At 39.1% G+C, this 17,640-nt stretch overlaps 1 protein-coding gene, 1 non-coding gene and 1 pseudogene across 14 annotated transcripts; all 3 read left to right on the top strand.

Annotated features, from left to right (window-relative positions):
• LOC104430190 overlaps positions 1–10,690 on the top strand; it is a 31,526-nt pseudogene extending 20,836 nt beyond the window's left edge.
• Positions 14–4,500, top strand: LOC104432600. Of its 13 annotated transcripts, none has more exons than XM_039304511.1 (6): positions 14–535; positions 802–1,030; positions 1,335–1,705; positions 2,654–2,813; positions 3,292–3,448; positions 3,886–4,500. In XM_039304511.1, exons 3-6 carry the CDS (start codon positions 1,655–1,657, stop codon positions 3,893–3,895), a joined length of 378 nt encoding a protein of 125 aa, XP_039160445.1. In that variant the 5' UTR covers positions 14–535; positions 802–1,030; positions 1,335–1,654; the 3' UTR covers positions 3,896–4,500. The 13 variants fall into 13 exon arrangements, 3 of the variants coding, with proteins under 3 accessions (XP_039160445.1, XP_039160447.1, XP_039160450.1); XR_005547533.1 differs by having other exon boundaries at positions 16–535; positions 3,250–3,448; XR_005547534.1 differs by having other exon boundaries at positions 16–535; positions 1,335–1,756; positions 2,723–2,813; positions 3,250–3,448.
• A 5,592-nt stretch (positions 10,691–16,282) lies between the features above and the next one.
• On the top strand, positions 16,283–17,270 carry LOC104432593. Its single transcript, XR_005548276.1, has 2 exons — positions 16,283–16,586; positions 16,745–17,270. It is a non-coding gene; the product is annotated as an uncharacterized LOC104432593 (transcript).
• Positions 17,271–17,640: the final 370 nt, after the last annotated feature.

Genomic DNA, 17,640 nt, shown 5'->3' with positions numbered 1-17,640 from the left:
AATGTGGGATTCTGGTGGAGCGATGCAGGAAAGGGACCGGCAGCTATTGGCCCCTCATCCACGAAATCCCAGGAGTCATATTGGGTGATGACTGGACCAAGTCAATTACTTGAAAGAAAGAAGGGATTCGGACTCTGAATATTCTACATGGGAAGAGATTAGGGTATTTTTAATGTCTGAGCCTCGGCTCTTTTTGAAGATGGAGGGGGTTCGTATTTTGATTTTATGATTGGGAAGCTGACAGCTGAAGCTCTCCGCGAACTCGGAACTTTCGCACTCGACTCACAGAGAGCTCCACCGAGTCGCAGCCGTGAGAGCACTCGTCCCAGGAAAACCGACCTCCCCGCGAGCCAGCGCCCCCTTCCCCGGCGGCGCCACCCGCCCGAAGCACCGAGCCGCCGCGCCCGCCGCAGCAGACCCCCGAGGCCGCCCCCTCGAAGAAGAAGGAGGACGTCTACCTCGACGAGACCCTAATTCCTCCTGGATCGTTCCGGACCTGCTGCTGCCGCACCTGCAATTATCCGTATTTCCGAAGGTAAAGCTACTTTGCGCTTTTCCTTATTTGAAATCTTGTTCGACGCTTTCCGCGGGGTTCTCTTCTCCTCTACTCCAAGGCGCTTTCTTTACTTGAAATTAGTCTTCGTCCGGCGTGAGTCAGTAGGCAGCTGCATTTCCTCAGTTAAACACGGCTTGTAGATTGATCTCAGTAGTCTGAACGAGCGACGGTTTCTCTAAATATTCATCCTTCTTTTTAGCTTCCATTGAATTTTACAGTGGGCTAATTATCTTTCAATCTTTTAGTTCATGGGCAAAGTCCGTAAACCTTTCCTTCACCATCGCCTCGCCAGTATCGAGTCTAGGAGGAGGAGGAGAGGATGCTGAAGGGGGGGACCCGGGATGTGAGATTGCCCCTCATTGCAGAGAAGTAGGGGAGATGCCACTGGAGGCTCTGTTCTTAAGATCTTGACTTTTAATGGAAACTCTTTCGATGATTAGAGTTGGTTCTCAAATTATTCACGGGGGAATAGAGGTATGTACATATGTTCTCTTTCCGTGTTCATTGAAAGTGTCCATTTTTCCCCCTGATGTTTCAATCCGCAAGACAAATCTCAAAAATCATAAATAAATAGCAAAAGACAAGTTTGAAAATGTTTGAAAGTTGCATCGCATTGAAAAAGTGTAACTCCGAACTTCGGATGGATAGAGCAAGTTGGCAGTTAGATGCTTTCGATTCTCTTTCCCGTTTTAGTTTGGAAACTCCATTTGAACACGTTTACTAAGTTTGTGGGATGTACCTGACTTCTGTCCCTTATATCTCTGATTCTGATATACAGAAATTACTCCTGCAGCATTCAGTGGAAGTGGAAGGAACTCGGTATTAACTTTCTGTCTCAATTTGACGATACACAGTACTTATCCCCACACAAGCAATCGTCTTATTTCTGAGCATCCTGTGACGCACATCGAGATCTGTGGGGAAACAGATTTATTGCGCCTTAAACCTTCCATCCAGCATTTTACTCACGATCCAAGATTAAGGAATGGTTTAGTCAGGTTTGAGTACAGACACAAATGAAGGCATTTCGCGTCCTGGATAGCACTCAATGAAATCATTGCACATTGTTCGTTTTGATGACTATTCGTATACTGCTTCATGGAATCAAAGACGCATAGCCCTGGAGTCGCTGGTTGGAAAAGTTTAAAGGTGAGTAGATTTGTTTCTGCTTTTTCTTTTGACTGGCTGCTTAGGAGGCAGGTAATGATCATGGGGAATGATTAGAATGCAGAAAGAATCTCTTCTGAAGGATTAGTAAATTGTTCGCATTCTACTTGTTTGGTTGCATTTCCAACAAATTGTCTGCATTCTACTTGTTCATTTCTAGCATTGTCAAAGCACATGTCAATAGTTCAAAATTTCTTGTCTGTTATGTTGCTTGTTATCATTTCCCTGGTTATCCCATTGACGTGATTACGTCCACATTCTGTCGTGTGTGTGTAAGGGATCAGTTCTATGCAAGGGGAGTGTTAAGTCATACGTTGCATTTGTCTAACATGCAGCAGTAAAATCAAACAGCCGACAAATCAGCCAACCCTATTTTTTTGTTTGGTTCTTTCTTCTAGTGTTTTTGGGTGGTCTGCAAGACAAGGATTATAAGCATCGAATTACAACAAGATCTAAAGTTTGGACAGTTAAAAGCCACTCATATGCCAGGGTCAGCTTATCAAATCTGTTTTTAATAGTCTGGTTAACTATTAGGGTCAACTCTTTTTGTTGCCCAAGAAAGTTTTTGAAATGGTTGAGCGGAAGTGTAGAGCTTTCCTTTGGAAGGGAGATCCTGATGCTAAAGGGGGAGCAAAAGTTAAGTGGGACACTGTCTGTCCCCCTAAGCAATTTGGAGGCCTTGGCATTCAAAGACTGGATTTGTGAGATCTTGCTTGTATCAAATCCAGCTTGTATTATAAAGTATCTGTGGAGTATTTCATTGAGGTTTATTCTTCATGTTTTGCTTAGCTCTATAGCTATTATCTTGATTGTAAACCCGATGCTACTTATGCTTGGAAGAATTTATTAAAAGTCAGGAATATTTTGAAACCCCGCATTATACAAATAGTGGGTAGTGGAGATCATGTCTCTCTTTGGTATGAATTGCAGCACCATGCCAGGGTCTTGCTGGAATCATTCTCAAGGAGAATAAGTTATGACTCTTCTCTTCTGCTGCAGGCCAAAGGATTGGCTGTAATTCGTTACTCTCATTGGAAATGGCCTGTTGCTAGGTCTGAAGAGTTGGTTCCCATCCAAGCTGCAGTTTGTGGTATGATTTTTCCTAGTTCCTTGGCTGCAGACAAAGTTGTATGCACAGCTTCTTCAAATGGTTGCCTTAATTCTTTTGTTGCTTGGGATATTGTCAAAAACAAGAATGCTGATGTTGACTGGCACAAACTTGGGTGGTTCTCCCCTAATGTGTCAAGATTTGGCTTTATTTCTTGGAGTAACATGATAAACTTCCCACTTTTGAGAGGATTAACAGTTAATCTGTTGAGAGTGCTAGATCTCCTCATTTGTCCTCATTTATATAGTTTGATAAGATTGTTAGTAAAAGTAAGCTCTTCGATTAGCAGGTTAGTTAAGCAGCCAGTGTTTGTTGATTGATTCGAATCTTCTTCTTTCTGCATATGCCATGAGAAAGGAATGGCGCTTTCACCGGACGAAGCTTGAGTGTGGCTTCGACCAAGTTTAACGATGTGCAGAATGGATGACTCACGGATGATACTTGCGTGTTTGGCGCGGAGGTCTCGTGATGAGGGAAAAGAGCACTGGCAGAGGAGAGAATCTGTTGATGGTAAAGGAAACGATCAGTCAGAAGCACACGTGGGAGGTCAACAACTTCTTGAAATTGGACAAGGAATTCTCCGAGTCGAAAGTATTCATAGCCGGGAACGAGAAATGGTATTGCTCTCAACTTTCCTAATATAGGCATGTGCTAGATAATTGATGTTAATCTCCTCTGCTCACTTGATATGTTCCTAACTGATCATGGAGAACAATGAACTATCTTGACAAGTATTTCTCGAGGAAGTTTCTTCAATCAGTCTTCTAATTGATGGTTTATAAACATGGACATTACACACATTCATTTTAATAAAATTTTCATATTGGTGATATCTATATTCTTAACCCAACAATGAGATGCATGTTTCTCTCGCTGGAGATGGAACTACAACTCTGAAAAAATCCTCACCAAGTTCAGTCATATGTCCTTCCAGGAAGGAATAGGATTGCGCATTTTATCAAGTGACTCACTTTATTCTTCCATTAACGTTGTGAAGACTAGCAAACAAGAATACATTGATTAATCTGAAATGTGGTGTCTTACATTCATTCAGGAAAATATAACTCTCTATCCAGGCTGGAAAGGTAACCGGACTCGAACTTGCATCTCTCAAGAAAACAAGCTACGAGTGATTGAATTCTTGTTTTGGACATTGTAAACGCTCTCTGTGATGCAGCTAATCACTGGTTCAGCCTCTCTGAGCCAGGAGTCCAGTTGGGGGAGACTCATGTTTCATGCCAACTTCTATGATCCGAACACAGGCACTTTGGTGGAGGACACTTGTGTGGTCGAAGCAGAGGTCACTGTCCTCGGCGTAGTGGATGCGGTTTGAAGTCGCTATTCTGCTGACAATCACGCTATCACTCAGTAGTATTGCTGTGAATATGTTCATTTCAGCTCTGATATGATACAGATTAATTTCCAGGTCCTGGTTCGCAAACCCGTCCAGTAAAACTGAACCCTGATCTGAAAGATATGCATCAAAGCATGCATTTTTCTTCTCTTCACTCCGTAAAATCTTAACTACCGCCTGATCTGCAATCGCTTCAGACAGATTATTGTACTTTTCTTGTAATTTTGTTTTAAGTATCATTGTATAAATCAAATCTCTGTCCTGATAAATTATGAACTTGCTATTCGTCAAATCAATTCTTTTTCTTCCCCAGCAGTGTCATTTTGCTCTAATAAGTTTAAGATCTTGTGCATCAAAATATTGTTTCCAGATACACAATCTTTGCGCCAATTATCTCTAAAAATCTGATCTTTGTACAAATTCTTGGGCTTGCTTGTGCTTGCGCACAATGAAACCTGTGATTCTCAGGTGCTTATTTGAATGTTAAAGCCCGAGCTCACGGGCAAACGAGCTAGCTCTCTCCAACCTGCAAGAAACTACGCATTGAATTGATTCCCGCTTTTAGGGGCTGCGTACTGAATATTCTAACCAACTTCACCTATTCACGGTCTCACCACACTCCTGACAATCTTCTAGTCGAACTTCAACTTGGTTCAAGCTTGAATTCGTCCAACCATAGCTTCTTCTTCTTCTTCATTCCATTGCGACAATGTCGTCTATCCATCACGGAATTTCTCAACGAAACGACGAAATTTGTACCCCTGCCAGATATGGTCTGTCTTCATTTTGTCTGCGATGGATCGGATCGTCGGATCTAAGGTGAGGAAGTGTCTCTTTAATCTTCCCTCAAATTTGTCGTCCTTTTATGGAGGGGTGAGAATTATCGCGTCCAGAATGTAGCATCATCTTTTCCATTAATGTTTTGATGGGTACTATTTTTGGCAATGTTGTATGAAAAAAGGATCGTAAGTCTTAATGATCTTTTTCAGCAAAAAAAAAAATATTTGAATTGATCTTCAAACTTACACGCCATTTGAGTATTTCTCAAGAACGAATTATGAAACCAGGACTTAGACACGACCTGGAATTGCGTGACATTCCACCATATATGCCATGCCTACCATTACACAACGCTCCCAACTTCTCTCTCCGGACACAATTCCTTCAAATCAAAGGCAGATTTATTGGCTTGAACGAAAACGAGAGAGAAATGACGAGCTAGCGGCGCCTTTCTTCTTGGCAAATGATCTAGACTCGACTAGCCAACACATGGAAATCAAGCACGTATCATAACCAGATGGATCGACGGAAATCGACAGTGATCTACAGATTAGGTATTGCTATGATTGACATGGGATTCCTTTTGGGAGGATGAAAGGGCAAAATCTCTAAGCCCATAACAATTTCAAGCCAAGTGGGCCAATATGGAATGCCAAAACAGAAGGTCCTTCCAGAACAAGGGCCGAAGATCATAAATTGATACAAATTTTTTACGGTTAATACTACGAAAAACTCCAAATTGATACATATGTAATCAATTTATCTCAAATTAATTTTTTTGACCACCAAAAACTCAAGTCGGTACAAATTGTGATAAATTTACCTTCCGTTAGTTTCTGTAAAATTTGATTAATATCACAAAAAACAATTGATACACTTGTAACAAATAGACAGTAAAACTCTAAAATGATACACCCGTCAATTACCACGTGTCATCTAACTCAGTAATTTAATAATAAAATTTAATGAAAACAAACGGAGTGAGTTTATCACAAGTGTACCAATTTAGAGTTTTTGGTAATCAGAAATATAGTTTTAGGTAAGTTTATCATCGATGTATTAGTTTGAAGTTTTTCCGTAATATTGACCCAATTTTTTAAAGGAGAAGAGCCGCATTGTTTGGAGCTTAATGGGAGACCCATGGAATTAATTTTTAACCTTGAGGAACCTAATCATGTGCTACTGGCTAGTTTTCACCCCTCCCCTCTCTCTCAAATATTTTCATTTTTGGTACTTTGAAAGTACGGCCCATTTTTCTAATTTAAGTATATTATCGCGTGCCAAGTGTTATGAAGCTATCCAACTCTCTATGAGGGCAAGCACGCAACCACTGGCTTCGGAGAATGGGAAGGCCGGACCCGAGGAACACCATGTTTCTCTTCCTTCAAAAACTATACGAGGAAAATGTTATATGTATTATGTTGAATCTAGATCTGTAGTATCCAAGAAACTACCACTGATCTACTAAAGATCATTCTTTTTTCTTTTCTTTTTTTTGTCAAAGAAACATTCCATTCATTACCCAAAATTATCCAGTAGAGCCTGGTAGAGGCTTCAATACAAAACACAACCCCGAAAGCGAGATGTAAAATTGGAAATCAGATCAACATAGCAGTGCTAGTGATGAGCAAACGCTCGACCCACCAGAACTGATTTGTCACATTGACAAAGCAAGAAAGCAAACAGCGGCCCATCGCGAAAGTAATTGAACTTCAGATCTTAGAAGAAAATGGCCTAAGGATCCGCACTGACTAGTGTGTTCAGATATGAAAGGGGGCTATCCACGGCGAGCAAAATAAGATCGGATCCGTCGCCGAGCAGTTGAAAGAGGAATAGATGAAACGAAGGGGTGGAGGAAAGATGAACTCAAAGAATCTCTTGGGAGAGGGAAGCTCTCACACTGGAGAGAGAAATCAAAGAAAGAAAAAGAAAGAGAGAGAAAGAAATACCCTTGGAAGAAAATGCCCCCAATCATGGCTACCGAAGGTGCAAATTTGGCCGGTCGGTGAGTTGAAATTCTTATTTAGGACTTACCCAGTACGAGAAGTGGGGGCCTTCCTTACACCCGATGGATGAGTATTTACTTGCCAAAACCAGACCAGTATAAGCAAATATGTCACGGGTTCACATCATGTTCATAAAGAAATCTAGATTGGTTCGCAATTTTGAAACATAAAATTGTGCCCCTTATGGTAGTATTCAGAAAGAGAGGGCTATGGTATCTGTCTTTTCGTTCCATAATATGCTCTGGAAAAAAAGAAATTAGGACTAGACAAAATCAAATAAGTAACCTGTTGTCCAAGTCAAAATTCACCATGCTGATGCATTTTTGGTATGCATAGCAAAAATGATTATCATTGGTCAAAGATGGAATTCATAATTAAACTTTTTCGCATGAGAGTTGCAAGGATCCTCCAACTGAAAACATGAAATTACCAATACCTTTAGTTTTGCCCCAATACATTTGTGGTTAAAAGACATAAACACTTAGGCTGCATTTGTTTCGTGGAAAATGAATGATTATGAAAACATTTTCCTAAAAACAATAACTTATATTGTATAAAAAGTTCATTAATACAAAATATTTTTATTATCATAAACAATTTATATCTAAAGATTTTCTTTGATAATGAAATTTTTTTTTTCGTTCATTCATTTTTATAAGCAATCATTTAAAAAGAAAAAAAAAGATGTTGTGTTTCCCATAAAATTAATAATTTGGAAAATATTTTTCCAAAAAATAATCGTTTGTATTATTTGAAATAAATATTTAGTGAAAATCTTTTAATTTTCGAAAACAATACATGTCTAGACATTATTGTTGACAATGAAAGTATTTTAGTAGATTTATTTTTGTAAGCGATAAAAGTGATAGTTTTTTAAAATATTTTTCAGATCATTAATCATTTTCCGCGAAACAAACACATCCTTATATTCGATGTAGGAGTACACTTTATGTTGAGTTGAATCCACTTAGTTCTGGAAAAAATTAATTGTTACTTGCAAAAATTTTGAGTAAAAAAATCAAAGCTACCACATCAAATTTTATATTTACCTTAAACAAGGACCTTATGTAGACATTTGATTTTACATGTATTTACGAATTCTAGGACTTGATTGTGTTATTGGAAGTTTCATGACTTGATTGCATATTGAGAAATAATTAGTACTTCTATTGTACTTATCTTTTGGATGTGCAAATGCACATACCGAATATCTCGTTTTTATGTACGATCATGCCATGGCTAGCAAGAAGAGAAATCAGGGAAAGGATCTAAACTCTCTCTTCCGTGCTAGTGTTTTTTGCTTTCACGTTTCTTCAGTGGAATCAGGGCAAGGACTGGATACTATCCCTATAACCGAAAGGAAACTATCTTTAAGCAAAGCATAACGGTACTGTAAAGCAACTATAAAAAGGCTAGCAACAAATTGCATATGCAAGCCAACAAATTTCACGGATCCTCTCATCGGTCTCTTCACTTTGCAAATGGGTAGTCCTGAATTTGATGATCTACAGGGCATGCGTCTCTCTCTCTCTCTCTCTCTCGCGTAATTTGTACAAAAGAACGTTGAAAATGTGCCTCGCAGTCATCGATCTTTTGCCTTGTGTCTCATTTGCAGGAGTAGAGAGAATGGTGTCAGCAACTCCGCCAGCTCAGTATGTCGTCAAAATACAATCCTACTCATCTCTCTCAAAGAACTCCGTGGGCAAGTATGAGTCGGGGGTCTTCCAAGCGGGAGGCTAGAAATGGTGACAATCCTTCACTTCTCCCATCCGCATAATTTGTTTACCGATCTTTCTGGGTTTATTGGGACAGTGATTCTCCTTTCTTTCTTATTTTCAAAGGAAGCTGGTTCTTTACCCAAATGGGAACAAGAGCAAGAACGTGAAAGATCACGTTTCGCTTTACCTGTCGATGGTAGAAACAAGCTCACTCCCCTCAGGTTGGGAAGTTCATGCTCTGGTCAGATTCTTTCTGCGTGACCAGGATAAAGACAACTACTTGATAATCCAAGGTATAGCTTCAAACCAGATATTATCTCATCACTTTCTCATCTATTTATACTCTTCAATAGTTGTTCCACACGGTTAACATGCATTCTCCTAATGCATGCATGATCAAGCAACATACCATCTCCTTTATACCAAGTTACAAAACATAATTATAAATCAATGGTCAGTAGAATGAATATTGAGTAAATGAGGTCCTCTGAAGATAAGCGTCTTCTTTTTGGGATGGCTACCCTATTTCGCAAATAAGGGAGAAAAATACTGAATTAAGTAAGAGAATAGGAACACTATTCCTTTTCATGCTTTGAGTCAATTCAGTGTATCCATGTAAGTATACTCTTAATGGGTGTAAGCAATTAACTGAAAGTTCATGGTAGATTAGCAGCGAGAATTGGTGGATTGATTCAATTCTTGTCCTTCCTGCAGATGCCATGAGAAAGGAATGGCACTTTCACGGGATGAAGCTCGAATGTGGATTCGACCAATTCATTCCTCTGAAGACGCTTAACGATGCGCAGGAACGGATATCTCATGGACGATACTTGTGTCTTCGGTGCGGAAGTCTCTGTTACGAAGGAAAAGAGCACCGGCCAAGGAGAGAACCTGTTGATGATAAAGGGCGCGATCAGTCAGAAGCACGTGTGGAAGGTCGACAACTTCTGGAAATTGGACAAGGAATTCTACGACTCGAAAGTATTCATGGCCGGAAACTATAAATGGTATCGCTCTCGACCTTCATCATATAGGCATGCGGCTAAAAATTGAATATTAACGTCCTCTACTCACTTGACTTGTGAAATGCTGCTATACCGAACATGGAGAGAAATGAACTTTCTTGACTAATGTATTTTGGGTCATATTTTTCCAATCAAAGTTTATCGAGTCTTCTGATTGGTAGGTTAAAAACATGGACATTACGACATTTGTAACCCAACAGTAGAGGCATGTTTTTCCCGCCGGAGATGGAGGAAACACAGTTTAAAACTTTTACTGCAACACCAAGTTCAGTACCCTCTGTCCTTCCTGGAAGGAACGGGATTGGGCATTTATGCTAGTGAATAACCCTATTCTTAAATTAAATTGGTGAAGCAAAGAAAACCAGAATACATTGATGTTGATGTTGTGTCATTCATTCAGGAAAATACGGCTCTATCCGAATGGGAAAGGAAGCGGACTCGAAGGTTTTGTCTCACTGTATCTAGTTTCTGCCGACACAGACACCCTTCCTCCTGGCACTAAAGTATTTGCCGGCTTCTCGCTGCGTGTCATGGATCAGCTTCAAGGAAATAATGTCACTGGCAATGGTAACCATTTCTTGCAAGAAAACAACCTACGAGCGATTGAATTCTTGTTTTTGACATTTGAAACGCGTCCTCTCTCATTCTCATGCAGCTAATCACTGGTTCAGCGCCTCGGACCAGCAGCAGGGTTGGGGCAAATTCATTTCGCATATCAGTTTACGTCATCTGTATGGCTATTTGACGAACGACGCTTGCCTGGTCGAAGCAGAGGTCACTGTCCTGGGCGGGTTGGATGCGCTGTGAAGCCGCCGTTCTGTCGAGATACACGGTCAATCCGCAGTATTTGTTGTGAATATTTTCATACCAGCACACTTACGTGATACAGATTATTTCCGGTACCTGATTCTCATGCCATCCAGTCAATTTCTTTGGATCTCCAATGGTTGCTTGATAATTAGCATTTGACTCAAAAGAAGAAACTAGAAATGGGACCTTGATCCGAACAAGAATCAAAGCATGCATTCACTCAGCAAAATCTTAACTACGGTCAGACCTGATCTGCTAATCGCTTCAACAGACTATTGTACTTTTCTCACAACATCATCTAAGTATCACCATGTAAATCAATTCTCTGCCAGCTAAATTATTATGAACTTGGAATTCATCAAATCACTGTTTTTGCTCCCGCAAAAAAGATTATTATTTTTGCTGGAATATGCTTAAGGTTTTGTGCATCAGAATATCGTTTCCAGAGACATAATCTTTACGTGAATTGTCTCTAAAAGTCTGGTCTTTGTACAAATTCTCAAGTGCGCACACGCACAAATTGCGATGTTTCATCTAAGCATGACAAGCCTTTTCAGGGGCTTTATTTGAATGTTAAAGGGCCTTCAATTCATTCTAGAAATTAGTCAGTTCTAATGCTAATGTAGTAATATTTTGTTGGCGCTGCTTACAAAAATATAATGAAAGGAAAATGTCGAAAACATATATGAATTTTCATCTAAATGCCCACTTATATATCTCTTCTTTTAGAAAAGAAAATTACATTTTTGCACCCTTATTTAGCGTGTTGTCCATCTATTTACAATTTCCCCATTTTCCTTTCCATAATATACCTTTGCTTTCTCATAAACACGATCACGATTGCAACCTCCTCTCTCTCTCTCTCTTCCCGAGCTTGAAATCGTTAGAACATGGCTTCTTCTTCCTCCTTCCACCGTGACGACATAATCATGCAGTTTCTCACGAAACAGCAAAATCTATCCTTCAATGAGATATACGTTCCGTCTTTACTTTGTCTTCAGAGGAACCCGATACGAGCTCATGGCCATGGCCATGGTCACCACGAGTGGTCTAATGTTGGCGGGGCAATCCAAGATGATGCACGCGATTGCCGGCAACGGAGAGAATGGTGGCGGGGACTTAGGTTGAGAGTTTGAACCTGACCCGGGTTGGTTACTAGGAACCGGCTTTGAACCTGTTCGTTTGGAATTTGGTCCCCATGAGGCATACCCACCATTTATCCAGTTCTTTTCACGGAGAGGAACCAAAATGTGTGGAATTTGTGAGGCTAGAACTTCTGGGAGAGGAAGGGTATTTTTTCTTCATTCTAGTATCGTGGAGGTATGAAAGCTGTGTGTTTTTGGCTTCTGGGTGATAGACGAAAACTCGAGTATGTTTTCGGTGGTTTTCTTCTAAATGGTATATAACTAAAGATACACAAAAATAGAAAATTAAATCTTAAAATTGCCAAAAAAAAATGGTAGTTTTTATCGATGTTTTGATTCGACTACCATTTTAGGCAAAGTTGTATGAAGAAAAAAGATCGTAAGTCCAAATAACATTATTAAATCAAAAATTATTTATTTAAATTGATTTTCAATCTTACACGTCATCTAAGTGTTTCTAAAGAACATGTTCTGAAGTTAGGACTTAGACATGACCTGGAATTGCATGACATTCTTATCATATTTGCCATGGCTACCATTAACATGATGCTAATATCTCATCTCTCGATCACATTCATTCAAATTAAAGGCGGACTTATCAACTTAGAACGAAGAAAAAGGAAGAAATCGCCAATTGGTGGCAGCTTTCTTCTCGCCAAATGGTTCGGACTCAATTAGCTGGAACATGGAAATCGAGCACGTATTGTAAACAGATGGATCGACGGAAATCGGCAGCGATAAATAGATTAGGTATCAATACGATCGGCATGGGATTCCTTTGTGGTAGGAAGAAAGGGCAAAAATCTCTAAGCCCATAACAATTTCAAGCCAAATGGGACAAAGGTGAACATTGAATGCCAAAACAGAGGTCCTTCCTTCCACACAAAGGGCCACAAGATCATAAAGTGACATGAACTTTTCAAGGGACAAGAGCCACATTGTTTGGCAGCTTAATGCAGGACCCATGGAATTTAATGTCAACATTGGGGGACCTAACTATATGCTACTGGCTAGTTTTGGCCTCTCTCTCTCTCCAATATTATTATTTTCGGTACTTCAAAAGTACTGTTGATTCTTCCCATTTTAGTATATCATCATGTGCCGAGTGTTATGAATCCATCCTAATCTTCTTATAAGAGCAAAGCGTACAACAATCGGTTTTGATGAATGAGAAGGTCATACTTGAGGAACACAATGTTTCTCTTCTCTTGAGAAATTATACAATGTATATGTTATATCTAGACCCATCACTTGGGTAGGTTGAGTCAAGTTTGGCTCAAGTCAAATATGATATGACCCAAATAAACCCATTTACATGTAATCCAAATATATTAACCTATACCTAACTCAATTTATATTACTAAAATACTTCTATATTTAACTTAATTTACAAAAAATCATACCCAAATTGAGGTGAGAGTGTGGAGTGGGTGAGCACAAGATTGAGTGAAGGCGAAAGAAAATGAGAAAAGAGTGAAGTGGATGTTGAGGTTGTCTTGTATCGGTTGTGAAAAGTGCTGGTGGTTGGTTTATAACTATAAAAGCACCCTTTGAGCTAGCTTTTGAGTGAGAGAAGCCCAAGACCACATAACATTAGTATCAAAGCCAACTTACCCAACAATCACATGGGACAAGAGAGATGGGAGAGTTATGGGTTGTTGCAGCTCTAACCTAAGGCCTGATGTGTAAGGCAGAGATTGTTGAGGATGTTCCACATTAGTTATGGAAGGGAATGTTGATCGGTTTATAAATATGAGAAAAATCTCACTTTTGAGCTAACTTATGGGAGAAGAGAGACCAAAAACCACACAATACTAGTATCAAAGCCCATGTTGCCAACAAGTTTGGACCAAATTATTGAGGCTATCTCACATCGGTTACAGAATTAGCTAAAATGCTCAAGACCACCCAATAGTAAATTGAGTTTAAATAAGTCATAAATTCATTCACAAGTCATTTATGATTTATTTATGACCAATTTCGGTAGATCTAATTATATCTTCTACATTGAATCTAGATCATCTTATATAATGGGATTTCACATGGGAGGCATTCAGTTTTGTTTATTATATTATATTATATTATATTATATTCTGTATATCTTAGCTTGCTTGCTCAGGGTTATAATTGCTTCTTTGTCCGTGCTCCGTATTCTCATATCGCACTTGTTAACTGCAATTTCTGATCAAATTTTTTGGCCACATTGACGCCAGACACGACAAACGGATTCGCCACGATCTTCTGCTATCATTCTGGTTCCATCGTTTTGTCATGTGCTTTTAGAAATTTTTTAAGCTAATTATATCACATATATGTGATAGAACCCTACAAATTCTATGTATGCTTTAGAAAGAGAATTATTTTTCACCACACCAAATTTGCAAAATTAAATAATATAAAGCGAGGGAGGTTGCAAACAATTTTCTCCTAGATACATAAATCTCCAGCTCTCAAGATATATTTTCAATCTCATGGATCAAATACAATGCGACCAAAGATCAAGGGGGTGGTCCAGACAAAGGTTGCTTCACTGTTGAGGGTGTAGGAAATAAAAGATGGTTCATGCATTTATAATTAATGTACACATTCGTTGATGGCTGTGATCCAACAAATTTTGTCGTCTCAGTAAAATATTATTTCCATTTCGAGGGTTGATGTATTCGTGTAAGCACATAGTCTCTAACTAAATTAGTCTCGGTTTTATCTTAATCTTGTTCATATATGTATGTATGTGTGAGAGAATATATACCTACAAAAAAATGACACATAGCTAAGAGATTAGAGATTTTTTTTTTTTTAATGACCCAGGGAATCCCATAAGCCGACAGGGGCGACACTAGCGGAGGACACACCACCCCGATGTCACACTTAAAATCCCGTGCGGCTAATGGGATTTGAACTCCTCTCCTTCTCACAAAGGATCATGGGAGCCTTATCCAATTTGGCCACCACAGGCGGAGCTTAGAGATTGAAATCTCCTTAACTTAAAAAAGAGTTCCCGAAGTTAATCGGCAAAAAAAATTAAAATACGAGAAAAAAAATCCGTAATTTTACATCCCAATATTTTGAAAGGTCTTGGCATTTTGCATTATTTTAAAAAACAATAGCAAGAAAGTAAAAATACCAAAAGTAAGTTTCAATTCAAATGGAATTTGCGACATAAATAAATTGGGGAAAAGGAGTGTTTCTTTGTAAGGAGAGATAAATAGGATTAAAAGGTTTAGATCAACCATTGTTAGTGAAAAATTAAATGGGTACAAGATTATGTCAGGGATATGCTGGAAACTGTCATTGTAATGTTGCCTTGAGAATAATTAATCATATGATTAAAATATAATGGGGGGGAACGTTGAAGCAAGTGAATGTCATCGTCAACTCATGATTGAAAATCACCAGCATCTTTACCATTAAATAACAATGTTTTTCGCGAAAATTATATTTCATTTTCAGAGATTATTTGATATTTTGAATCAATTCTTGAGTATCGAATTGAGTATTACGCCATGGTGCAATCAAAATCAGGCCATCCTCATTAAAGTTGGATATTAGAAGCAAAATAATTTCTTTTTTTATAATTTAACTAACCAAGCGAATCCCCCTTATTCAATCCACAATGAAATATAGTCCAAATTAATGCCCCAGTGAAAACTTTCCTTTCATTTATGATTCATGGGTTTGATCGTAATTAGCCAGCCATCTATCGATTTGTAGATTGAAAACATGGAAACGCCGTTACCACTAGATCTATCAAAAAGTGAGTGAAAATTATTATATTTGAATCATGTTAACAAGTGACACGTGAAATTATATAAAACATAGTTTATAAACTGAAGTTTGATTTTTTGAATTTGATCATACCCTTATGAGATAAGTTAATATATTAAAGTTATAGTATTTTTTTTTTTATTTGTTATTTCATGATTTCTTTTTGTTTCTAATTTTTTTCTTAGGAGAACATATTGGGCCCCCACATTGATAACCCTGTCCAATTCAGTCTTCGCTTTCATGCCAAAACATGTGGAAGTCACATGAGCCTCTAATGTGAAAGAAAATCAAGAACCTGCCAATGATTTTTATTGTAGATCCATGCCCGTGGCACCAACATGCCTAATGGTACTTTTTTTTTTGCCAATCCCTTTAGGGACTTTGAATTGTATCTCAAATTTCCGACTCAACTTTTATTCTACCCTGTCATAGACACAACGGTTAGTGACACGTGGCATGAGAAATTTTCAACATCGGGATCCTAAGAGTATTGATTAGAGAATAAAAATGAAGATCGTAAAATCCCACGGATTTACCGAATTGAGGTCCGATAAAATTGTAAACTCTAACTACAGTTCAAAGCAAGCAGATCCATGTTGCCCTCAAAAGAAAATCTATGTAGTATGTATAACTTCAGATCAAAGATGTCATGATTGTGGAGATGGAACTAGAAGGACAATGATGGAAGCTAACGGGTAAAAGACATGAAAAGGTGATCTCTTGACTTCATATGGCAGAGAGGAGGAGTGGGGGAGGAGAAGTGAGAGGTCCATCTTCTTATACGTCACAGTCGGACAGAAGATATTAAAATGAATCACATGTTTGGCTCTCTCTCCTCTCTCTCTCTCTCTCTCTGAGTAGCTTCCCACCATGTGCACACTCACTGGTCGCGCTTCTTAACCTTTGAGATAAGGAAATTTATAAAAAAAAGGAGTGATGTTCCTCTAAGCTCATCTCACGGATCTTGCCCCTCACTCTCTCTCCTCTCTCTCTCTCTCTCTTCTCTCACACATTATTGTGTATATATTGTTCCTGTAGAAACACAAGGAAGTCCTCAGAAAATGGCTTCTTGGAAGAAAACCATCACCACCCCATTTAAGAAAGCCTGCACTTTCTTCAACCAACAACCAAAAGAGAAGAAGTCCCAAGAAGGTAAACAAGAACCTCTCTCTCGAAATCTGTGTTCCCCGTCGGTTAAATTTAGTTTATCAAAAGATACTCATCTTGAATTTTAGGGTCACCTAATGAAGCTTTATCAGGAGGGTTCGCTTCATTGGCTTGACGATGCTTCTGTGCTCTCTCACTTGCAGGGCAGGAGAAGAGCGTGGTGGATCTGCAGGGTGAGGTGATGGCGTGCGCGTACGAGGATGTTCAAGTGATGTGGTCGATCTTGGACAAGTCCAAGGCTACACATTGCAACATGACTTCTTGATTAGCCTCTCTCTCCCTCTCTCCAATGCCCCAACCCACCAAATCGCCCTTATGTGAATTTTGTGTATGTAGTAGTGTTTTCGAGTTAATCTTGCAAATCCACATGTACATGCTGTGCTTTGTATTCGCCTTGTGGGTGTGTTCCTGAAAGGGTGGCAAGATGAACCCAAATGAAGGAGAAACAAGGACAAAAAACTGAAAAACAGAGAGAGGGAGGGAGGGAGGGAGGGAGGGAGATGCGCCTCCTTCTAGGCTTCTAGTGCCTGATTTCGCTGATGATTTTTCTTTTCTTCTGGCTGGTTTTGTTGTTGTTGGAGTCAAGTTAGGTGATTAGGGAAAGAATCCCCATGATTAGTGTGAAGATCATGGCGAGATTTTAATGGAGAAATTTATGTCTTTGATGCACGGATGAATGCTCTCTTTGCTTTTTCCTTTTCTTCTCTTTTGTATCATCGTTTTTTGTCTTTTTTGGGCCATAATTGCTCATGGTCCCAAGTCCACCTTAAATGATTCATGGAAGTCCTTATCTTCCGTGCATGAAACATGCATATGCAAAGATTGAATTGCGTAGCCCCACACGATCAGCTCGTATGGTGAGGAATTGTGATGATAAGATGAGTGCCGGACCAGACAGAGACAACTCCTCACCAGAAAGCGTGGAGTTGCTCTCCTTTCATTTTTAGAAAGTATTTTGATAGTTGAACCAAAGAAAATATATTAATCACGTACGCATGTGTGCACATACATACATACACACGCATATAAATTAATAAAT

Source organism: Eucalyptus grandis, chromosome 2 (assembly GCF_016545825.1).
Source record: "Eucalyptus grandis isolate ANBG69807.140 chromosome 2, ASM1654582v1, whole genome shotgun sequence".
NCBI lineage: Eukaryota > Viridiplantae > Streptophyta > Magnoliopsida > Myrtales > Myrtaceae > Eucalyptus > Eucalyptus grandis.
Note: the sequence above shows the minus strand (reverse complement) of the source record. Positions and strands in the feature narration are given on the sequence as shown.